The sequence below is a fragment of the Cataglyphis hispanica genome, chromosome 17, assembly GCF_021464435.1.
Source record: "Cataglyphis hispanica isolate Lineage 1 chromosome 17, ULB_Chis1_1.0, whole genome shotgun sequence".
Classification (NCBI taxonomy): domain Eukaryota; kingdom Metazoa; phylum Arthropoda; class Insecta; order Hymenoptera; family Formicidae; genus Cataglyphis; species Cataglyphis hispanica.
In genome coordinates this window covers 2,886,790-2,911,317 of record NC_065970.1, presented here as the reverse complement: position 1 = coordinate 2,911,317, position 24,528 = coordinate 2,886,790, and the positions used below count along the sequence as shown (strand labels likewise).

Sequence of the window (24,528 nt, the reverse complement as noted above, 5' to 3'; positions counted from 1 at the left end):
AAGATTGAAATTGAAAAGTAAAGATTAAAATTTGACCAATCAGAACAAAAAGAGCTAAAATTCCTTTTCATGATTGGTCAAATTTCAATTTTCAATGAATTGCGTGATAGGGGCTTTATATTCGGTCATTGAAGAAAATGAGCGCGAAGAATCTGACATGAAGGGTAGAAAGTGCTGACAAAACGAACAAACCTGTGTAGTTGCCGACGATTCATGTCAAGAGAGAAAAAGAGAGAGAGAGAGAGAGAAATGTGTTTTGAGATACTCTAATTCTTATTTTTTTGCCCGTCTTATTCGGCAATCGTTTAATATTGCAATAGAATTTTGTAATTTGTGAAAAATCAATTGTTATCATCTCTAAATTCGCGTTTTATTGTTTCAAACAAATATGTTTTTTAATCGAATTGTTTTTTCAACGACGTTGATTTTCGCGTCTGCTGTACGCTAAGTATATTCGATGCATGTATTTCGGTAGATGAAACCAAGATTTTACGGATATCAATAGCACTGCAATTGTATGTTTATATTTATTTTAATGTGCGTTCAAGATTACACGTGGAAATTATTATATTGTCATATTTCTTTTCTTTTTTTTTTTTTCAGGTTACACTATATCCTTACAAATGGCGGATAAGGCTATGATGAAGGTAATATGTATAACTTTATTAGATTCTTATTTATTATTAAGTATAATTGCATATTAAGTTTTTAATTTGCATTTATAGCAAATCGCGGAACAGAAACTTAAAGCTTTTTCCATTGGTACTATGGGTAAACGACCATTGAGTAAAAAAGAATTGGAAGAGCAACGAAAGAAGGAGCAAGAACAAGCCGCAGCTCAGGTAAATGATGCTGCATATTGATTCTTTTGATTGTCCATCCTATTGTAGAGATTGTATAAATTTTATCCTATGATTGTAATTATGCGTTATGTACAGGCATTTGAAGAATTTGTGGCAACGTTTCAAGAAACGCCAAGTAAAACAGCTAGCAAAGTATGGGTTAAAGCAGGAACATACGATGCAGGCAAAAGGCGTAAGTATAGACATGTGCATTTGCAAACAATTATTTTTTAAATTATTTGAGGAGTAAATTGTTACAAAATAAACTTTTTATCTTATATTATATTATTTTCTTTTTAAGAGGAAGACACGAGAGAAAAGGGGAAACTTTATAAGCCACAATCAAAAATCTCAGAAATAGTTGATAACAGATCATCAGCAGAACAAGCTCAAGAATATGCAAGATTGCTTGGATCAAATGAACGAAAACTAGATAGATTAGGCAAGAAGAAGAAAGAAGGGGAAAAAAAGAAGAGCAATCTTGAATTATTTAAAGAGGAGCTGAAGATGATACAAGAGGAGCGTGAAGAGAGGCACAAATATAAGGGTGTAGTGAAGACAGTAATATCTGCACAATCTGAAGATCCAATGCTGGCTGCTTTAAAATGCGTGGAAGGTATTATATATATAAATACATATATATATATTATATAAAATATTTCTCAAGTTTTATTTTAATTTGTATATGTATGCCTCTCTCCAATTTTGCTTCAAAAGTTGTTTTTGCAATTAAATATGATGATACATTTTTATAGCATTACTATTTAAATCTGTAGTGCGCTTATAACTTTAGTAGGTAATAAATCCTCATTTCCGGATCCGCGAAAGGCTAATCTGCATAACTTCATTGATGATCCCCGTCTCTTAGCCCTGATATATGAGGGTATTGTCCTTCTCCTTATCTTTTTCCTTGCCACCTTCCTCTATCTCATAATTATAAAAAAATATTGAAGAATTTTTATTTTTCAGATGGCTCATTTGATAATGGTGATCCAAATACCACAAACTTGTACTTAGGAAATTTGAATCCAAAGGTAAAATATATATTGATTTATATACACACATACATATATACAATAATTTTCTTATGTTCTGTTTTCATGCAGATCACAGAACAGCAACTGATGGAAATATTTGGCAAATATGGTCCATTGGCTAGTATAAAAATAATGTGGCCACGCAGTGACGAAGAGAAAGCCAGACAAAGGAATTGTGGTTTTGTCGCGTTCATGAGTCGTAAGGATGGAGAGCGTGCATTAAAAAATCTTAATGGTGAGAATATGACAAGAGTATTTTTTTTATAAATATACAAATATACAAATTATTTCATGCATAAAAATCACCTTTTATTTATTTATGTATACTATTGTTAATGTATTATTAAATTTTAATATATATATATATATATATATATATATATATATATATATATAATTTTTATATTGCTTTAGCTATTATGATTTACATTATAATGACAATTTATAATTGAGATATGGAATATATATATTATCATATCTTATCATGAATTAGGTCGCGATATAATGCAATATGAGATGAAGTTGGGCTGGGGAAAGAGCGTACCAATTCCACCTTATCCCATTTATATTCCACCTGCTTTGATGGAGATCACGCAGCCACCGCCTCCGTCTGGTCTTCCATTTAATGCTCAACCACATCGTCGTGACAAACATAAGGTACATCAAATAAACCACTTGAGAAGTGTAATAACTACTTAATTATGTTTCAATTTTTTTTTACTTAATATTATCTTTTAAAAGAATAATCACATTTCGCAAATATTTATTATCGATATTGATTATATATATAATCAAGTGTATATTTTTCTTTTTTATCATATATTAATTATATATTAATTATATATTAAGATAGTTATAGGAATTAAAAACGTATATATTTTATGCTACAAATATCTAGTAAGTAAAGAATTTAAGTATTCTACAGAGAATTCTAAGAAAGTATTCTACATGAATATTCGGTAAACAGTCTATTGATTAGTACATTAACATTTATATTTATTTCTTTTATTTAATTATATTGATTTGAGCAATTTTATATAACAATTTAACAAAACGCGAAATAAAATCATCGCTTAAAATTCTAACGATGTATTCGTTCTCTTTTCCCATGTAGTCGATAAAATGATACTTCAAGATGATCACAATGATAAATTGTGATAAAAACTTATTTGTTTATTTTATACAAATTGAATAACTATTTTTGAAACATAATCTCAGATCCCACGTATCCGCAATATACAGAGCGCGGAGCCGCAGGAAAAGGAAAACTTTGAAAAGGTAAAATTATTTCTGTTCTATTAAAAAAATAAGCTATTAGATATTTATTAAATTAGATATTTATTTTCCTGTTAATCTGTTACTTTATTAAGAATTATTATAGATATTTATGCATTTTTGTGTAATATGTATGTATTATATCTATTTATAAAAGTATTTTTGAAGAAAGTTTCCTAAGTAGTAAAATTGTTATAAATTTTTCACGGAGCATAAACTAACAATTTGCTTATAAAAATATGCTAATGATAAAATAGGAACAAATATATATTTATATTTTAAATTTATAGTTTTAAGTGAATATATAAACATATATTAACATACACACCCTCCATGTGTTAATTCCTTGTTTATCATATTAAATGTACAATTCTAATTATATTTAAAAATTGTGTGTTAATTTGTTGACGACTATTTTTGGGATTGATGATCACAATTTGACTTTTGGATTGGGACATTCTATCATCTAATACTGTTGCTCTGGCAATCTGGACTGATGATCAGATTTTGCAGAATGCTGTTGTTAAAGTGGTGATACCAACAGAAAGGTATTTATTGGTTTGAATAATATAATGACAGATCTAGTAAGAGCATATATGCGCGCGGAAAGAGCATATGTGCACACATATGCACATAACACACCATTCACACACACACACACAATGTATTTGTAAATGATGCTTTTGCTGAATGCGATATTTTTTTTATAGCAATTGATACAAATGCATACTTAATAAAATCGTATGTTACAGAAATTTAGTAATGTTAATACATAGAATGGTGGAATTTGTAATTCGAGAAGGTCCGATGTTTGAAGCAATGATTATGAATAGAGAATTAACTAATCCAATGTTCAGGTATTGTATCTTATTGTACATATTTTTTTACATATATTCTTTTATATATATAGATATACATAATATATATATTTCATATACATAATATACTTAATATACATATACTAATAACTTTTAATACTTTAATTAAATATTTTTAATTTTAGATTCTTGTTTGAAAATTATTCTCCTGCACACACTTATTATCGCTGGAAACTATATTCTATTCTACAAGGGGATGGACAGAAGGAATGGCGTACAGAAGATTTTAGAATGTTTAAAGGTGGAAGTGTATGGAGACCACCACCAATCAATCCTTGGACACAAGGCATGCCAGATGAATTAATAGAAATGGAAGAGAGGCAAGAACCAAGGAGGGGTAGTCTTTCAAACAGGTATTTAAATAGCAAAAAACAGCACAAAATTATTTATAGAATAATAAAATATGTCAAAATAAAACAACTCAAAAATTCTATTAACAGCCTCGTAATGTGAGATATATTGTATAAATTTTCTGAAATATTTTCTTTTTGAATTTAATTAAATTAACTTTAAATTTTTCTATTTTTTATTTTTTTTGTAGTCAGCGAGATCGTTTAGAAGATCTGTTGAGAAACATATCACCTGAACGAATAAAAGTTGCAGAAGCAATGGTATTTTGTATAGAACATGCAGAAGCAGCAGAAGAGATTTGTGATTGTATTTCAGAATCATTGTCAATTTTACAAACTCCTGTGAATAAGAAAATTGCAAGATTGTATTTGATATCTGACATATTACACAATTGTGGAGTCAAAGTAACCAATGCTACTATTTATAGAAAAGCGTATGTAATCTTTTTTCTTAAAAAAAAAGGAAAGAAAAAAACAATGCATGTAATTAATATCATTTGTTTTACAGATTTGAGACACGTCTTCTGGATATCTTTAGCGAAGTTCATCAAGCATACAAGCAGTTTGATAGTAAATTGAAGGCAGAAGGATTCAAAGTCCGCGTTATGCGAATGTTTAGAGCATGGGAAGATTGGACAGTGTACCCAAGAGATTTTCTTGTTAAATTACAAAATACATTCCTGGGGCTTGTTTTGGTAACTCTTTTAATTTATAGCAATAATATATTCTTCAGGAGATAGATTTTATAATATTCCTAATTTCTTTCTTTAAGATGGACGAACCTGAGCCTGAAAATGATGAAGATATTGATGGTGCGCCATTGTCTGATGTTGATGGCGATGGTGCTGAAGATTTAGATGGAGTACCACTTGATGGTGCAACCTTGTTGAAAGGTGCCATGAAGCATGGTCTCACATCTCAAGCAACTTCAAATTACGACGATATCGATGGAGTGCCTAGTATATATGCGTTCCTGAAATAAACACATAGAAAGATATAGTTCTGTACTAAATTGTATTATATGTATATATTTATCTGTCATAGTGGATGAAGATATTGACGGAGTACCAATGGATGATGATGACAGTACAAACACGCGAAGTAAGGATGATGAAAAGAAATCGACAATGCCAGCTGGATTTGTTCCTTCTCGATGGGAAACTGTTGATCCTGATCAGGTTTCAAAATATTTTTATCTCAAAATAAAATAACATCAATATCTTCTCATATTATATTTATATACTATACAATTTTATTAGGTCGAGGCACAAGCAATGACCACGAGTAAATGGGAAGAATTAGGTCAAAACGAAGATTCAAATTCTCAAGATACTAGTATGGATTCCAGGTAGAACTTCGTCCAAATAATTATCGATGATATCGATAATCCTGTATATAAAAAATATTTTATCAATTTATACATGTTAAAATATTCTTATAATAAAAATTACTTTAACAATGGTAGAGATTACAATGAAGAAAGGCGAAACAGATTACGTGAAATTGAAGTAAAAATTATGCAATATCAAGATGAATTAGAAAGTGGTAGAAGAACATTAAAGTCTGGTATGACGATACAGGCACAAGTAGAGCATTATAGGAAAAAGCTTATACGAAAGGTATCATTTTTACACATATTAATTTCAATGCATAACAATAATATCACACATATACACATACATAAAATTACTATAGAGCGAGAGAGAAATGAAGGATATAAAAAGTGAAGAACGTGATGATGAGAAACGAAGAGAAAAGAAACGAAGCCGAAGTACTACACCAGAATCTCCTAGTCACAGCTATCGAAGACGATCGTCGACAAGTCCATCATCCAAAAGTGTAAGATATAGGTAAATACTCTATCTTGGATTTTCTCATATATGTATTCTGATTTTATATTTTCATTGTTATATAATACATGGGATCTCTGCTGCTTGATATTTTTCAACTTAGAGATATTCTATTTGATGCAATTTTTAATTGATATTTTTATATATCTGTAAATATAACTACACATAATTTATATTATTTATAAAATAATTATTTAAAAATATATCATATTTATAAATATATTTCTTGTTATATATTTTTAGATCACGCAGTAGATCGCCACGCTGCAAACGTAGATCAAGATCTCCATATAAAAAACGCGTACCAGTAACCCCATCCCCCCCTCGTATTCGACGTACGCCATCGCCTTCCTTTTCTTCAGGTAGAGGATCTCGCAGATCGCCTACTAATGAACGTGATAGGAAGAGACGCAGATCACCCTCTTTATCGCCTCCACCGCCTCCACGTACTTCCTCTAAACATAGAGCTAGTAGTCCGCCTTCCCCGCGTAAGCGACACAAGCATAAATATTAAATTGCGATACACACATTATCGTAGATAAATTACTACACAGCAGTTTTTTGCAAAATAATTCTTCGAGATCTTTTTTTTTTTTTTTTCCTTCTTAGATCAGACATTTATTATCTTACACGATCGTGTTACATTCACAAATTGCATTAATATACTAAAAAGATTAATTCTTCTTTGTTCTTTCTCATATACATATATTTGACTCATCTATACGTGTTCAGAAAATGATGAATTTCTCACTGCTAAATTATTATCGTGAAAAAAAACTTTTATTTTGTACATTACAAAATATTTGTATTATATTTTGCGTCAAGTACACGATAGTTAAGATAACGCGCGTTATATATGCAGTTTTTAAATGTAGAACAAGAGACATAAAATATTTTGCCGATTGCTAAAAGTCACGCGAATCAGATTTATATGTTTTAAATACACACAAGGGAAGATAAGAAAAGTGTATATATTAATTTTATAAAGAATACGAAGATAGAATGATCGTCTTTAAGTTTATACCAAGAATGCGACACTTTTGTTAAATGTTCTGAAGGTATATTTTAGAATTGAACAACATAATCTTACTTACTAGTATGTATCAAAAATATTGTTTTCTTGCATTGTGAACATGAATAAATAATTTTATGTAAAGATAAACATTTATACATCATTTTATCTTTGCATCTCTAAACTTGTCATGACATTTAATTATCATATAGTTTGACTTTATTGATTATATCATAGTTTATGTTCAACTTTTAATTTTTTAACAATTGCATGGATATTTTATAAAGAAAATCTATATCCTTTTCTTTAAATTAATTTAACTTTATTAAGTATGTTATACATCAGTCATTTTTTTTTAAATTTATGTCTGAAAAATCATATGAATATCATTAGTTGAGCTTTAACAAAGTTGATGCATAACATACTTTTCAAACAAAAGTGAAAGTAGATAGTTACATTAAAGAACGAAAGAAAAACATTAAAGAATATCATTTTTCTATTTACATATAATGTTACTATTATATCTTAATATTTTTTTTAAACTGAATCATGCATCACATTTTTGATACAAATGTTTGCTAAAAGGACAATTTCACAATTCGAAAAAAATAAATATATTATCAAATTATCTTACAAGAGAATGTATATTCTAATTACGAATTGTCAATTTGAGGATCTGTGGAATTATTTTTTTCGTAGACTATATCATTTATATTCCATATATTACTAAAGTCATAAAATTTTCCTCCACTTTTAAGTTGATCACTATCCACTTGATTAATTTCCACTCCTGTTTGTTGAAAGGATGTTTTTTTTGCTTCAGATTCCATATGTGAGTCCTTTAGCGCTTTAATACCTGTTTGCAAAGCAATAATTTTCGCGAAAATTGTAATATATTATTTTTTATTAAACCTATTTATTATATTTATTATATTTCACAATCATTTTACATTAATTATATATATATATATATATATATATATATATATATATATATATATATATAAGTTAAGCCATACAAAAAACTAAAAAATCTTTATAAACTGCGCATATATATATAGTTTATAAAAATTTTTTAGTTTTTTGTATGATTTAACATATTTAAATAGATTAAATGAAAAAGTATTGTTCTCTGATTATAATAAAGATCCTCCATGCTCATTTTTATCTAGCTCAAATGTATTAAATTTTATTTTTTTGTAACTGATAAACACTGGGAAATGGTAATATATTGTTTAATCTAATCAAGACAATAAAATATTTTATAAAATCACAATACATACAAATTTTTCTATTTAATAAACATAGACAAAGCAACATTATTAATTATTAGAATAAAGGGAACAGTTCTATTTCTACATGTATAATATGTGCGTGTATATATGCATACATTTGCCATGTATGTGTATATGCACATGTGCATATGTGTATATCCATAAAATATTTAATAATTCATATTTAATAACTTGTTATTTACTTTCTGTTCTAATATTTTGTTGTCTTTTTTTCCCTCCTTTCTTTTCGTCTTCTTCTTCCTCTTGCTTTTCCTCTTCCGCTTCCTCTTCCTCTTCCTCTTCCTCTTCCTCTTCCTCTTCCTCCTCCTCTTCATCTTCTTCTTCTTCAACTTCACTATCTTGTGGAGTGGATAATTTTCCATATTTTGCTTCAAGTTTAGCTATTAATTCTGAATTATCAACATTTTCGATTTCCTCATCTTCTTCCTCTTCCTCTTCTCCTTCTTCTTCTTCTTCTTCTTCTTGATCATCATTATTTTCTTCCATTTGCTCTTCATCATACTCTTCCATTCCCAAAACATGTTCGTTTTCTGATGTATCTAATTCATAATCTTCTTCTTCCTCAGATGATATTATTTTAAATTGATCCCGATTATCGATTTCTATATAAAGAAGCCGAAAAAAATATAAGCAAATCTGTAAGACATACATACAGCTTATTTTAATACGATACAAGAAAAAAATAATAAGATATTATTCACTACACCTGCTTTAGTTGTACTTTGAGTTGACCATTTTTCGTTTACTTGTGGTGATTTATCTTTTGCAATTAAATTATTTATATCGGTTTGAGAAATATTTCCTTCTTGCAGTTCCTTATATTTAAATCTCAAGTCTTCATAATTTTTCACTTGTGCTTCTATAGATGTTTTATTGTCGACATTCTTAGCTGATTTAATTACTTGTTTAATATGAGGCGGTGGAACTATTGTATTGCGTCTTGATAAATCAGGTATATCAATTGTATGCGGAGAACGGGAAATATTAACTGAAAAATTGAGTTATTCAATATTCTATGTTGTAGATGCATGCAAAAAGAGAGTACAAACAATTATTAATTATATATATATATATATATATATATATAAATGTATATACTAAATATAGCTAAAAAAAGCATTGATTTAATTTTATCTATGTCAAGCTTTTTACTTACCTGCAAAAAATTTAAATTCTAATTTTTTCGATTTTACAACGATATTACAATAATATTATTAAAATTTAAAACTCTTACTTCACATCTAATAAATCTAAATAATTCTTTTTTTACATATGCTTTATATGTTGCAGCGCCTGTTATAAATAATGTGCTGCTCTCAGATAATGCATAATAAAAAATTTACCATTATTCCATCGTCTAACGAGAACAAAATGCGCAGCAACAACAAGTGCAACACCGACTCCAAACTTCACAGCCACTGCAAGCACCATATGTTTTATTTCTAATTACTATCTTTTTTTTATATGAAAGTATACCGTATAATCAATAAAGCAGCGAGAAATGTTTTTGTCTTTTACTTTTATATGAAAAAAGGAGGGCAAGATGCTGGTGCTTATATTATATATTTTTATGTTATATCCAGAGTTAAAATCAAGTAAAAGAGCATGGAGGATCACTTTACAGCTATAATTAAGATTATGTAATTATCTAAAGGCTTTAGCAAAGGCATTTTTAATGCATATTTTCTTACAGACTCACCACTAGTAGATTCTTCTTCAATTTCTTCTTCTTCAGGTTCACTATTTACATCATCTATATCTTCTTCGCTTTCTTCACTTTCTATCTGATAAAAAGTCAGATTTTTATCGATGAAAAAATAAAATTATTAAGATAAAATAATCCACAAAAAATAATTAGATATTAATATAGTACAATATACAAAAATAATAAAAATAATGAATCGCACATACCTCCTCTAAAGGTTCAGCACTATTATCATCAATTTGATGAATGCCAGGTATATCTGTGAATTCCTCAGATACATCGTTATCCTTTTCTTCTGCAGAATTATCAACAATTTCCATGCTGGCTTCAAGTTCTACATCAAAATTATCATTTCCTTCTATCTCATCTTCATATTCATTTGTCTCATCAGTTTCTTCTAATGTACCAGCATCATCATATTCGTGTTGTGTTTTATCATCTTCTTCTTCATCAATACCTTCGTCTTCATTTTCATCTTCTAGAAACATTATTTTAATAAAAATAAATATATCTTTAATATTTTTATAATATTTTGCACGTACCATTTTCTTCTTCTTCGTCTTCCTCTTCTTGATGTTCTTCTATTTCTTTTTGTTCTTCCTCTATTTCCTCTCCTTTCTCTTCTTCGATTTCCTCTTCCTCTCCTTCTTCTTCTTCTTCCTCTTCTTCCTCGCCAATTCCTTCGTCTTCTTCTTGTTCTATATTTTCTCTTTCTTCTTCTTGTTTTTCAGTTTCTGTCGATTCTTCTTCATCATTGCCTTCCTTTTCTTCTTCTTCGTCTAACATTTTTTTACTTGCTTCCAACATTTCTTCTTCGTGCGATACATCGTCATGATTAGATGGCGAGTCATCTACCCAGCCTTCAAATATACTTGCCCAACGTGATGATGCAATTGGTGTATCAACTTGAAGTACAATATATTATATCAAATATAATATATTATATCCAAAATATATATATACATATATATATATATATATATATATATATATATATATTATATCAAAATATGATATCAAATATAAATGTCTTTTTAAGTATAGTTGGAATTGTAGATATAGTGAATGAGTAAGTATATTAAAGTGAATATTTAAGTGAGTATAAAAGTATTTGTGTGTATAGATTAAGCACGTTTTATGTTTGCAATATGTTTTTCTGATGAAGACCAGAAAAAAAGAAAATAGATCATAGAAAAAAAGAAAAATAAGACTTTTGTTTAATATAAACAAAAAAAATTATTTTTTTTGTTTATATTTTTTACTTACCGTCTGTAGTTCCTCTATGTTCGAAGATTATTATACCAACCAATCCAACAAGAACAGCCAGTAAAATAAAAAATATGATTCGTGCACACCAATGTCCGCCTGTGCTACTTTCTTTATAAATGTGAAGAGTGATATTTTCGATAGAAGTATCAGTCGGACTGATCAAAGTAGGTGGTGGAGTACCAGAATCTTCATCATCTAAATATAATAAATAATAAATTAAAAAATACTTTATTAATAACAATATCTTTTTCATATAGTTTTAATTTATATATCTTGAGTATTAAATATTTCTATTATAGTGTATCAATATTTTTTAAATAATATATAATTTATGATAAAAAGTTATGGAAATCAAATGATACTAAATATATTTATTAGAAAAATGTATAATATAATATAAAAACGTGAAATTTAATTCTTTTGGTGCATTCAAAGCTAAAAATGGATATATAAATACAAACATTATAAATTATAAATATAACAAATTTTTTATAGTAATTAAATTTTATTAATTACTTAATGAATAAAGTAAGTATGAGATTTATAAACAAAATGCAGCAATGCATATAGAAAATTACGCAAAATTTAAAGAGAAATGCTTTTAGACTGGATAATACACGTTAATCTATTTTTGAATGCTAAAAGATAGGTCGAGCTTCTAAAACCCACATTTTCTCACTCAAGGAGCTTTGCCAAACTTTCTTAGACGAATCAAAATTTTATACATATCTAATGAGAACTATAAACCTGATAAACAATTTAATTTCGTATCAGTTAAAATATAGTGTTTGTTGAACGTCATTTGATAGAGAGAGAAAGGGAAAGAGAACACAAATTGAATGATTATTTGAAAAAAAACAGAAAATATCTTTATATTAGTCACTATTAAAAATGATACGAATCTCCTTAGATATAATAAATCAATTTTACGAAGTGACAAAACTTTTGTTTAGAAATGACAACAATGATTGTTTGTATCATGTTGCGTTTCCGAATTAACAGCGGCTATTTAAATGCAACACAATAAATATCTGTTAATATAAATTGAGCTCATTATCAGCTGTAAGAAATTTGTAAATTAAAATATAAATAAAAATTGAAATAAAAAATATGTCACTGTCTGCCAAAGATTGGCCATGCAATGAATAACAAGCTACGGTGCGCGGATATTTTTGGAAGCTACGGAGGATCGTAAGAATAAAACATGTCATTATATGCGCACTTGTATAATAATATTATCGTTTTGTCACAACTTTCATCGCATTTGTTTTAACTTTAATATCATAATAACAATTAGTATAACTTGTACATGTAAAAACTAAAAAAAATATTCGAAACACAGTAAAAAGCAGAGCGTAAAGCAGCAAATCTTAATCAATATTTTCTTTTAAAACAAGCAAGATAATCTTGTTACAGTAATAACGCGTATTTTACACAGATATTGCTTGTATTTTATCAAAATAAAAAACAAACGTTGCTAAAAATATCGTATAGCCGTGGGTATTCGTGTTACGAAAGTGCTATACGAATCGTGCGCGCGCTAGTACATCATCTGCAGATTCGTTCTTTACCCTTTTTGCGTCGTTTCTCCTTTCGTTTTCTTGGTTGCACATCGCCAGACATTCTTTTACAAGCGAACGCTACCTCGAGTGTTGCTTTGTGATCACTTTGAAGAATTTGAATTTTCAAATGTGTCGAAGAACTCACGTCGGAGATCACTATACTCTACAAAAATTTCATTCGAAGATGGTTCAGCGCTACCGAGCGCGAAAAAAACCCTATGCGAAATTTATCGACGTCACAAACGTTATTTCGCGTGCCATCTATTAAGATTATTCTTCATTATCTTAGAAAATTTATCGATATAATAGTTGCACATATATATCGACTATATCGAGCTCTATCAATATTACTATTATACTTATTGCTATATTTTTAATTGCACTCATACAAATATTTTTATTAGCGTGAGTTCAATAAAAAAAAAAGAATATTTACATATTTCTTCTTAAAGTTATACATTGTGCATAGAGTTATATTTTTAATTAAATATTGTTTTCCATAATTGAGACAAGATATTTTATTATACATTAATTACGATATATTTTTAAATACCAAACCTTCTATCGCTTAGTATGCAAATTATTATTACATTTGATATGTGGACATTCCATCAGACATATGCGTTTTGTATTACTAGAATATAAACGCGCGTTACGTGTTTGTGTATGTGTATATAATTACTTAGCATATTAATTCTATTAATATTATTCTTTAAAAATATTTAAAATTAAATATATTTTGTCCGATGTTTTATCGTTCGACTTTTCGATGGTTTAAACATGATTCGAATTGAAAACGTGCAATAAAATAGTCGAAAAACAGATTCGAATAATTAACAATAAGCTTCGTGATATCAATCATTTAATAATTGATCTATAATTTAAAATTCCTAATCAACAGTCATGATGCACAAATATCTAGATGTGCGAGTACATTTCAAATATTTTCAACCCTGTGTGAGAAAACATGTAGGAGAAAAAACATGGCCACAGTGTACATACATTACAGAGAGAAATTTTAATATATATAGATTGTATATATCATCCAATTAATATAGTATTTGAATATATATATATATATATATATATATATATATATATATATATATATATATGAAATATTATATTATATATATGTACAGTTATGTAACCGCTAGGGAGTTATCGCGTAGTCGTGCGAAATTAGCAGCGGTCATGTGATTAAATTTCGAATCAAACCATTACTTCAAGTGGTGCGTCGCCGATGTGCAGTCGAATCGCGATCGCTTCGTCTTTTCGCGTCTTTTTAATTCGTCTCGGACGAATTTTGTATGCGGACGAACGTCGAGGATGTCGATTTTAATGGTAGATAAGCATCTCAACATTAATCAGCTTGTGCGATCTCGCGATTAAGCGGAATTAACCGCGTATCTCGGTATGCGTGGTCGATGCATTCCATACTCCGGTCGAAGCAACGGTTTCTAATATGCAAATATTTCGCGAAGTACGTTAGTCCTATAAGCCGTGTCGTTCAGCATAGTTTATCAAGAAGCATCGAACAGCATCGAGAGATTTTGTTGGCCGCGGATTTGGATTTCATTGATATAAGCGATCGCGCTTGTCTACGATATTTGCGCGCCAAATATTTTGACGCGCCCGCGCGTCCGCCATGTTGGCGCGTCATTTCGAATTTTTGTGCAGTCTCGTGCGCGATAAGTGTCGGGAGTGTTGAATGAATCTACGATCGTTAATGAAAAATAATTGAATAATTTAAATTATCGGTATTATGTATTGATCGATATCAATCGCGTCGAATTGTTTTAAGGCGCGCAACGTGTATTATTTCGCGCGTTTTATTATCGATTGTGAATCATCGGTGCGTATCGTCGATATATCGACGAATATCGAGAATCATAGAGGAAAAGATCAAAGATCATCGAGAATCATCGTGGGAGTTGTAACGAATAATCAAGAGAGATTATCGCTGTTCATCTAGTATATATTTGGTGAGTGATTATTTAATTAGCTCAATCTTTTTATCATGTAGTTAGAATTTGCCCAGATGTAGAAGAATAACGACATATTCTTATCAATTTTAAATAGCAAATAAATTTTTTACAATTGTCTAAAATTATAAAAAAAATTTTTAATAATATGTATAATTCTAATTATCTGTTTTTTCAAAATTAATTAAATCAAAATTATACACATATTACTCTTAATATTTGAATTGTCAAATACGCATGACAGGCTTTTATTGAACAGGGCAGGCTTTTAAAAGCAACAATACTTGCGAGTATTGATTTAACATATATTTTTTAAGAGTGAATTATTAATACAATATTTATTAGATTTTTAAAACTTACAAAATATATTTTACAGAGTATTATCGATTCTCTTATAAATATATAACGTTATACATAACTCAATTATAATATTTATATATATAATGATTTTAATTAAATAATCTATGAAATATATAATGCTCTGTGGAGAAACATTTTTGGGTTCTTGAAATACGTGTTTTAATACATGATCTATGCTAAGAATTTCTATAAAATAACAAATACACATATACATATTACATACATTTATTTGATGAACACAAGAAAAAGAGTATATAAAAAGGATGTATGTATTACTAAATTATTAATGCAATAAAATTGAAATAAATATATATAATACCATTTATAAGTAGAATTATCACGCATTTCCATATATCTGCATTTCCAAAATCATGCATACTATACAGAAAATTTATACCATTTAATACAGTTAAAATTTTCTAAATAATTTAAGTCTAAAATTTTCTAAATAATTTAATCTAAATCGCATGTGTAACGATTTATTGTGAAATTCTTTACATTTTGGACAAAAAAATTCATAATAAAGTAAATACGAACAATAATATAAGTCCTTCTTCTAATAAATTAATTATTGTTATCTAATATGTAAATTAAATTTGCAATTTGAAAATGTAATACAAAATTAACAACATTAATTAGGACAGAGCACAGGATTGAATCTTTAGAATGAAATGTTGTTGTGATTATAAGCTCAATAAACAATCGACTTTAATAACAAAAGTTACATGTTTTAACAATATTATATTTTTTCAAGTACAAAGTACTGTAACATTAATTTTAGATAAATTGCATAATATATATTAAAAAAAGGATTTATGATAAATTTACATTGTGTAAAATTCATTGATTTGTATCGTATGCAACGATTTTTACTTAATAATTTATACAACATTAGCTTTTATATTCTCTATATTAGATAACTCTACACAGAAAGGCCTTGTATAGATATGTTAAGTTTTCAAACTATGGTACAATATATTCCCTTAATTGCTCGATATTCAGATAATGCGACCATTCTATAAATAATTTGACAGATCTATAAATTTGATCTATAGATTCACTAAAATGATCTTATATTCTATGCCTAGAAAATAGATAAAAATATTTAGAGATCTACTATTTCCTACACATGGAAAAGAGAACTCTATACATCTAGATTTTAAACTGTATATTTGCATTATGATTATCGAACTGTAATTATACATTTTATCTTTTAACAATTAGTTTTTCTCATTATTTTATATTATGTTATTAGTTAATGTATTCAATTCTCTATTAGAATGGAGAAACTGCAGTCATAATACATTAATGTTATTTGTTTGACATATAAATTCATATTTAGAAGTGTACAATTTTCAATTATTGCGATTATTTTGTCATAAATCTTTAATATATATTATAAATCGCCGTAAAGCGAATATGTATAAATAAGCGAATATAATTTAAAAATAATGTTTTTAGTTAAAACTGCAAATTTAGACTGATATGTATTTCTACATGAAGATAATCATATTCTTTATCAGAAAAAATATTTTTAGACTTACTCTCACTCACATATTTTCTCTCTCTCCTTCCCAGATTTTACTCAAATAATTACAAATTATTGTAATAGAAATAAAGCATTGTCAACATTTTTCAGACTTCTTCCAAAAACATATATAATTGATTTCGCAAATAAAGAATTTTCTATTAATATAACTTGATTCGATGCAAGCATTATATTGCCACATTATTATGTGTATTGCATAAATTTTTTCCAAAAGCAAATTAAAACAATCATTATTATCATTTGATAGCAATCTATAAATGTATAATTCTTTAATAAATGTCGAATACTAATTAATTACTTAAATTAATTACTTAAATAAGTTAAGAATAACAAATTAATAGTGAATATTGTAGACAATTTATAATCAGAGGGAAGGATTATATATGTATATAGCTTAGATAACTTAAATTATTATGAAAACTGATTATATATACGTACTATCACAGGGAATCAATAAAATATTTATTCAACATATAATCAATTGTAATAGCATCATAGAATAAACTATGTGAAAGCCAAATGTTATTAAAGATTCAATAACAGTTTAAAATTTTATATCTTTCTGTATATGATATATTTTTCTTTATTAAATATTTAGCAGATCTAACATTTTTCAATGTTTAATATTTTTACATTTTATAAGAATATGTACAGCATAGCTATTTTGGAAGTCAGTCTATATTCTTGAACAAATGTAAAATTAAATTATTTTTTAACAAAATAAAAAATTTATATAAATAAGTGCAAAAGAATTTTATATTTGTACGTTTATATCTCTAAAGACTGAAGCTCAGCGCCTATAATTACATGTTCTTTAGATCTTTTCTATCTATATATAATATATTAGAACTGATTGAATTTATATATGTGATGTATTAGTCTAAAAAATGTTGGTTTAAAAATTTTCACGTTTTCCCTAGAAATTATAAAATAACCAAGTCTATTCACAACATTAATAGATATCTTTGTATTTTTATTCTTTGTATTTTTTTTTATATAAAATAGTTATATATAATATTATGTCATATAAATATCTGCACAAGTTGTATAATTAATGCTACTAAGATTGTATAACGAATGCAAAAAATAATTATGCTAAAATTAATGTGAAATTATGTATAAAAATAATGATAATTATTATCAAATACATTTTTTTACGATATGAGATATAAGAATCGTTTATATATATATATATATATATATATATATATATATATATATATATGTATATATAAAATTAGATAAATCTAACATTGAGTTTATTCATTGGCCAGAACTGGCCTTCTAAAGAATGAGATTACAAATTGTGCAATTAATAACATAGTCAGTATCATGTTTATGCACATACATCTTCAATATATTGAAATGAGATGAGAAAATAAATAAATAATAAATAATAGAGATTTCTGTGGTGACAAAATGTTATGTTTTGCACAATATGGTAACAAAAGATACATTAAATTACATTCTGTTATAACTCTTTCTTATTTTTATGCAATATTAAAAAAGAAAGGAATGAAACAATTTATAGTAAAAAGCTGACATACACAACAGAGAAAACGACCTCCAACAGCAAAATTATTAATTTATACGATGAAAATGTCTAGTGAAAGTGTCTAGAGATAAAAAAAATTAGCTCTATACTTACAAAAAAGCAAAAGCTGTATTTTGTATGTACAAAATATATATATATATATATATATATATATATATATATATATATATATAAATGTATACTTTTAAAGAAATAACTAATAAATCTCTGTTTTCTGATTAAGCCATTCGCACCTCACATATTTTTCTAGTCTGCAAATCATTTTCTATTATTTGTTGAACTGAAAAATATGTAAATGCCCTACACAGATGCATTAATGCCTCTGCCACGGATGATTGCTATGAATGTGTCTGGGCTCATGCCATCCTCCACTATATACACTCCTATTTATTACTTGTAGTTTTTTCTTTTTTTTTTTGAATTTGTAATAACGCGCAACTCTTATATTTGTACATAATAGATAAATTAATGATTGCCACGCTCACTCATCGAGTTGCAAGATATGTCAGCAGCATCGTGCTTTAATCGTCTCGCCAACGTACATTCATCTAACATTCTAGTGTTATCATAATTACCCAATCTCCGCGATAATGTACTCGATAAATTAATATTATCCGCCGTTAATAGACTGGTGCTTTTATGATTTTCTATATTTTCATTACCGTTTCTTTCCAATTTATCAGATCTTAATGTATTAGTTAAACTATGATCGAATTTTCTGAGATCATTTTGGATACTTTTCATAGTATCGCTACTGTTTTCGTATCTTCGCAATAAGTTGCTTTCATTCTCATACCTACGATTAATGGAGTCAGAATCAAAACACTTTCTGAAAGTATCATCGTATCTTTGATTTTCGACAATTTTCCTAGAGAATGTCGTGTCGTAAAGTTCCGTGTCTATGCGTTGGTTTACACTGTCCGATTCGTACGACCGCTTCGTTAATTGATTATCAAATCCTGCTCTACTAGCTAAATGGAGGTAGTTGTCATCACCAATGGGAGCTTGCCTACAAAAATATATATTGCAATAACTATTTTTCGTAAATATAATATTTTGATCACAAAATATCATAAACATATAAATAAAAATACATGTCTCTGATAAAACAATCAAGTGTATTACATACTTGCTGCCATATTTGGTGTCACGTGCCAGTCTTCTAAAATAGGCTCTATGTTCACGCTGCAATGCATATGCAGCTTCTCTAAGGGCGTTTAAAGTCTTGAAACAAGAAGGTACATCTTCTATAGGCGATCCTCCATCTGGTATGATGCATATATCACTAGCACCATAAACCGCTTGGCATTCACATGCATTCATCAATGTCTCGAGACGTGACATATTTGTAAAAATTAAAGAATGTATCCTTTGCAAATCACGATCAGGATCTAAAACCATTCGCAGCCCAGTTTCTATACCTGGTGATACTTCACTACATCCTGGTGCAACTTCCGTAACTGCCCGACAACTGTAAATTGCAAAAACACAAAGATAATTAAACTCTAATATAAGTTTTATTTACTTTTTTTTAGTACATGCTTTTGTTTTTTCAAAATTACATACCAAAGCCAATGACCATTAATGTATGCACTTGGATGATACTTTTCTAAACGATTGCTGTTTGTTTGACATATTTTTGTAAGAATGTCGATCCATTCTTTTTCTTCAACACAATTGCTGGCTTGCACATACAATGCTCTCTGTGGTTGAATAATTTGAAACATGTTTTTCATTTTGAAAGAATCTTCGTGAAGTCTTTCCACTGCTAAAATTTCTTTTAATGGTATCTTACACAAAGGTTCTTTACCTGTGAAAAATTTGTTTCATAAATTTTTGTCCTTTGAGAAAAAAATATCTTATGAGAAAACATTTACCTTTTGTTTTAGAATATGTTAAATCTTGTGTAGTAAGTCTAAAATATCTCTGCTTAAAATTCTTACGACCAAATCGTTTTCTGCCTTGTGCCCGTTTAATCATTATTCTATAAAAAACAATTGCAATTAATAGTAAAATTGTAATCTCGTAAAAATATGCATATATGCACATACATATGTGTATATATATGTGTTGTGCTTTAACAACAAAATTAAAAACTTATTCTTATAAATTAGTACCAACCTCTTATCACAATCAATGGTATGCATAACGAGAAAATATATTCTATTAGAAATATATATGAGATTTAATAATTTATATAGAATTACATGTAGAGTTTTAGTATTACAAGTTTAAACAAAAAAAATCTGATATTTTAATGCAATTAAAATTTTAATATATATATATATATATATATATATATATATATATATATATATATATATATATATATATATATATAAATTCCATAATAAAAGAAATGATGTACATTGTGTATCTCTATCAATAAACATACCCTTCTTTTAGTACCATTGGTTGTTCTTGTAGCATTGTTGGATGCTGTTTTATAAAACTGTTAATATTACTGCTAGTTGATATTAACTCCAGAAATTGCTTGACTGCTTGTATATGCCTGTCTGTGTAAAATTCCCTACAAAATTAAATGGTAACACATGTAACAATATAAAAAAATATAGTTTGTGTATCTGTATTTTTTTTTTTTTTGGATTTACTATGTTAAATCATCAAGTTTTCAACACATTTTTTTAAAAACTATTTTCTTACATAAAGGAGATCTTACCTATATACGCATTCCATATATTCTTCTTTGCAAACACTACCTGCACCACCTCTGCAAGATACCAGGTTTCCCAGACTTTGAATCGTCTTGGATATTAATGTTAATGTCCTATTAGTCTGTGAATCCTATGATAATGATTTTAATGATTAATAGAAAAAAAAAACTGCTATAAAAACTATATGCTACATTCATATATATGTTTATTATTTCTCAATTACTTACAATTTGTTCATTAGTTATATCAAATAATCTTGGACCCAATATTGCAGGAGCAAAAAATCGTAAAAAGATAAATCCACTGATCACGGAGTATCTCACTTCCTTATTTTTTGGAAAGTGAGTTGCAGCGAGTTCTCTTAAACACCAGAACATTTCACACATTAAAGGTGGACATCTCACTCCTGATGTTGTTATAGCTGTAAATACTCTTTCAACATATTCCTAAAAAAAATAAAAGGCTATATATAATATATCTTTTGCCATTTCACAGAAGATAAATGAACAGTGATAATCATTAATACCTTCAAATTCGCTAAATTAGTTTGTATAGTATTGCTATCCTTTACTCGAGTTGGATCTATTTCACATTGCTTTTTCTCAAGGAAGACTTGTTCCATTGCAGGTCTAAGAGTACTGTGCAAGTAATGAAGACCTGCTAATCTCATGCCTTCGTCCATCATTTTGCTCACTAATGTATTACCGCGAAAAATTGTCGTTGGGTCACTTAAATGACGAAAAAAAGAAAAAAATACAAAAAAAGAAAAAAAGAAAAGAAATTGAATTTATTATAGTCATTACTTGGTCTATGACTATAATGGAATGGTATATCTGAATTAAAAATGATACACAGTCTACTCACGTCAATTTAGAAATCTCATGACTAGCAAGTGCTCGCATTACAGACACCAGTTGCCCATGATGCACTAATACTCTAACTAATGGTTGTGCAGCTTCCATCTTACTAGCTACAATTTCACCCAATATATAAACAGCCGATGACGTTATTGGTTGAACATTGACGCTTTGCAATAACAGACTCCTAAGTCTATCATACATTTCAGATGGAAATACATGATCAGCTGTGTAATGAATTTTTAGACGTAACGATCCCAAACCTGGTAATGTACCAGGTGATGTCGAATTATTTGAAATTTTACACGGACGATGCTTTGCTGCTCTAGGTTGTAAAAAATACCTGTATGCATATAAAGTAATGTAATTCACTCAAGAGCTGAATCCTTGATAATTATAATAAAAAAACACATACCATGCAGGTGTTGTACTGGTTGGTTGTTTTTGTAATCCTTTCAGAGTGACTCGAATTTCGCCAAGAAATACTGATTGTTCACCCATACCAGGAGATGCATGCCATAAACCAACAACTACTTCTCCAACTTCAGCTCCTTCGATAGAATAATGAGAAATATCTTTTTCCTTGGTCTCTGTTAATTCTGGCTATAATAGAAAAAGAAATCAATTTTGTGTATTTTCTCTCTTAAAGCAATGATTAATGCATTTTCATACCTCAAATATAAATGTTTCATTGAAATATGGAGATGCAGTTTTCTTTTTAACTTTTGTGCGTTTTGATATTTGTTTACCATTACTATAGATGACTGTAACAGTTGCAAAGGGATCACAGCTACCATTTTTAATAGTTAATTCACTACATTCTATTACTCTGCAATACATAAAGTCATATATATTATCAAATAACTTTATTATCCGTATATTGTCCATGTAGATCAACGACACAATATATTCCATCACCTTACTCACCTTACTGTAAGTTTAGGCTGAGCATGTTCAACTTGAGGTTGCAAAACAAGTTCAAGATGAGCCTTGCCTTGGACCTCAGAGTCAGCATCAACTGGTTTCAAAGGAAACCAGTGCTCTTTATTATGATATGTTGCTAATTCCTCTCTTTTTATTGCTACCTTCCCTAAAATCTTATCTTGTTTTAAATGTCTATCTCGATCATATACATAAATGCCAAGGTAACGAAATTTTCTAGGCACTTCAAACTGAAACTCCTCTCCGAAAAATGGGCTGTTTATAAGACACAAAATAATTATTTGTAATTAATTTAAATCAATTAATTATATTCTAAGAAAAAATAAAGATTTACTTGAGAGTTCTTTCCATAGTAGTCGTTCTGAATATTTCCTCCTGATCCAACGACAGCGCACAATAAACATCTCTTGTACTTGGAGATCCATGACTTCGACTTTGAAGATTTTTAACTTCTCCTATATAAAAAATAATATATAGTGTAATTTACAAATATTTCTTGAAAAGTATCATTGAGGCATTAATTCATGTTATAATCATTATTATAACAATTGCTTGAATAATTCGAGAATAATTTTTAGCATATATTTTTAGCATAACTTAAATAAAATTATTTTTCATTGATGACACAAATACAAAAGGAAAATTATTTATTGTACTAGAAATCGTAATTTACTGAACTTTCGGAGAAAGCAAGAAAAAATTAAATTAATTTAGAGAAAATAAAGCTACACTATTTTATTCAAGGGACAGATATTCGCGAGCAACATAGTGACAAACAGTAAGCACGGAGTCGAAAATAGATTATAAAACACAGTTAACTCGAAATTTTCAAAAAATTTTAGTACGTATCATTATTTGATAACGATTTTCTCATCGTACACATTCTCGCGCAAACACAAATTTTCACAAGCATGCATTTACATACACACACACACATTACGCGCGCGCGCGCGCGCGACATATACACATGACACACGTGTGTAGAAGACAACGCACGCGTGGGAGTTGAGAATGTATTCGTCAATCACTAGCGAATTTCGCATGAAAATCGGACGTTGCCGATGACGTACGTCGACCACGCGTATCGTAATCGCATTATCGGAGCACCGGTCGCGCGGAGACTCGCCGTTCGCGGTCGCGTTTCAAAGAAAAGGCAGCGAAAAAAAGGAACGAACGCGATCGTGGGAGTCGAATTGGGTGACATCCTGAGCGCAGCTCACAGTGGAAAAACGGTCTCGCGCGGCGTCCCGGAAATTGCGATTCCCGCATCGATTCGTTCGCAGGCGGCGATCACACGCATAATAACACCCGCGTGTTCATCTGTTTGCGTTCGCGATCGCGCTTCCTACCGATTTTAATCCTTAGCCTCTCTTCAACGCGAACTAGGCGCGTCTCCTCGGCCATGTTACCTCCATGACACTACTGAGTGACTACCTACACGAACGTCACGAACGGAACGCAAACGGTTCGTTCATTCTGTGAATGGGTGAGCAGGGCCGTGACGTGACGTGTCCGTGCCCATCCGCGCAC

At 28.8% G+C, this 24,528-nt stretch overlaps 3 protein-coding genes across 7 annotated transcripts; 1 reads left to right on the top strand and 2 right to left on the bottom strand.

Annotated features, from left to right (window-relative positions):
- The first annotated feature begins 211 nt into the window (after positions 1-211).
- Positions 212-7,255, top strand: LOC126856039 (U2 snRNP-associated SURP motif-containing protein). Of its 2 annotated transcripts, none has more exons than XM_050604203.1 (20): positions 212-515; positions 604-647; positions 726-842; positions 939-1,035; positions 1,144-1,458; positions 1,812-1,876; positions 1,949-2,114; positions 2,373-2,536; positions 3,098-3,157; positions 3,659-3,702; positions 3,907-4,011; positions 4,158-4,385; positions 4,574-4,816; positions 4,891-5,077; positions 5,155-5,341; positions 5,427-5,560; positions 5,642-5,730; positions 5,848-6,001; positions 6,078-6,232; positions 6,476-7,255. In XM_050604203.1, exons 2-20 carry the CDS (start codon positions 624-626, stop codon positions 6,744-6,746), a joined length of 2,805 nt encoding a protein of 934 aa, XP_050460160.1. In that variant the 5' UTR covers positions 212-515; positions 604-623; the 3' UTR covers positions 6,747-7,255. The 2 variants fall into 2 exon arrangements, with proteins under 2 accessions (XP_050460160.1, XP_050460159.1); XM_050604202.1 differs by having other exon boundaries at positions 5,842-6,001.
- A 185-nt stretch (positions 7,256-7,440) lies between these two features.
- Positions 7,441-13,270, bottom strand: LOC126856040 (glutamic acid-rich protein-like). Of its 3 annotated transcripts, none has more exons than XM_050604205.1 (9): positions 13,085-13,270; positions 11,511-11,708; positions 10,787-11,149; positions 10,451-10,719; positions 10,239-10,323; positions 9,883-9,957; positions 9,246-9,527; positions 8,722-9,141; positions 7,441-8,100 (listed from the first exon to the last, which is right to left on the bottom strand). In XM_050604205.1, the coding sequence occupies exons 1-9, from the start codon at positions 13,134-13,136 to the stop codon at positions 7,898-7,900; spliced, it is 1,947 nt and encodes a 648-aa protein (XP_050460162.1). In that variant the 5' UTR covers positions 13,137-13,270; the 3' UTR covers positions 7,441-7,897. The 3 variants fall into 3 exon arrangements, with proteins under 3 accessions (XP_050460162.1, XP_050460161.1, XP_050460163.1); XM_050604204.1 differs by having other exon boundaries at positions 10,451-10,722; positions 13,085-13,264; XM_050604206.1 differs by lacking the exon at positions 9,883-9,957 and having other exon boundaries at positions 10,451-10,722; positions 13,085-13,264.
- A 5,441-nt stretch (positions 13,271-18,711) lies between these two features.
- On the bottom strand, positions 18,712-24,475 carry LOC126856074 (ras GTPase-activating protein 3). 2 transcript variants are annotated; one of them, XM_050604249.1, is made up of 15 exons: positions 24,348-24,475; positions 23,333-23,453; positions 22,984-23,253; positions 22,729-22,885; positions 22,472-22,659; positions 22,064-22,399; positions 21,726-21,927; positions 21,427-21,645; positions 21,205-21,329; positions 20,920-21,054; positions 20,646-20,687; positions 20,402-20,508; positions 20,091-20,334; positions 19,654-19,995; positions 18,712-19,533 (listed from the first exon to the last, which is right to left on the bottom strand). In XM_050604249.1, the coding sequence occupies exons 1-15, from the start codon at positions 24,400-24,402 to the stop codon at positions 18,990-18,992; spliced, it is 3,087 nt and encodes a 1,028-aa protein (XP_050460206.1). In that variant the 5' UTR covers positions 24,403-24,475; the 3' UTR covers positions 18,712-18,989. The 2 variants fall into 2 exon arrangements, with proteins under 2 accessions (XP_050460206.1, XP_050460207.1); XM_050604250.1 differs by lacking the exon at positions 20,646-20,687.
- Positions 24,476-24,528: the final 53 nt, after the last annotated feature.

What these genes read in the sequence shown, in the direction of transcription:
- LOC126856039 (XM_050604202.1), top strand. Translation starts at nt 624, where the DNA reads ATGGCGGATAAGGCTATGATGAAG. An exon ending in ATCGTCGTGACAAACATAAG is followed by an intron (nt 2,537 to 3,097) that starts GTACATCAAATA and finishes ACATAATCTCAG; the next exon opens with ATCCCACGTATCCGCAATAT. An exon ending in TTAACTAATCCAATGTTCAG is followed by an intron (nt 4,012 to 4,157) that starts GTATTGTATCTT and finishes TTTTAATTTTAG; the next exon opens with ATTCTTGTTTGAAAATTATT.
- LOC126856040 (XM_050604204.1), bottom strand. Translation starts at nt 13,136, where the DNA reads ATGTCTGGCGATGTGCAACCAAGAAAACGAAAGGAGAAACGACGCAAA. An exon ending in GGAGAAACGACGCAAAAAGG is followed by an intron (nt 11,709 to 13,084) that starts GTAAAGAACGAA and finishes TATTATATTTAG; the next exon opens with ATGATGAAGATTCTGGTACT. An exon ending in CGTTAGACGATGGAATAATG is followed by an intron (nt 9,528 to 9,882) that starts GTAAATTTTTTA and finishes TCAATTTTTCAG; the next exon opens with TTAATATTTCCCGTTCTCCG.
- LOC126856074 (XM_050604249.1), bottom strand. Translation starts at nt 24,402, where the DNA reads ATGGCCGAGGAGACGCGCCTAGTTCGCGTTGAAGAGAGGCTAAGGATT. An exon ending in CTAATTTAGCGAATTTGAAG is followed by an intron (nt 21,646 to 21,725) that starts GTATTAATGATT and finishes TATTTTTTTTAG; the next exon opens with GAATATGTTGAAAGAGTATT. An exon ending in AACATATTCTAAAACAAAAG is followed by an intron (nt 20,335 to 20,401) that starts GTAAATGTTTTC and finishes AATTTTTCACAG; the next exon opens with GTAAAGAACCTTTGTGTAAG.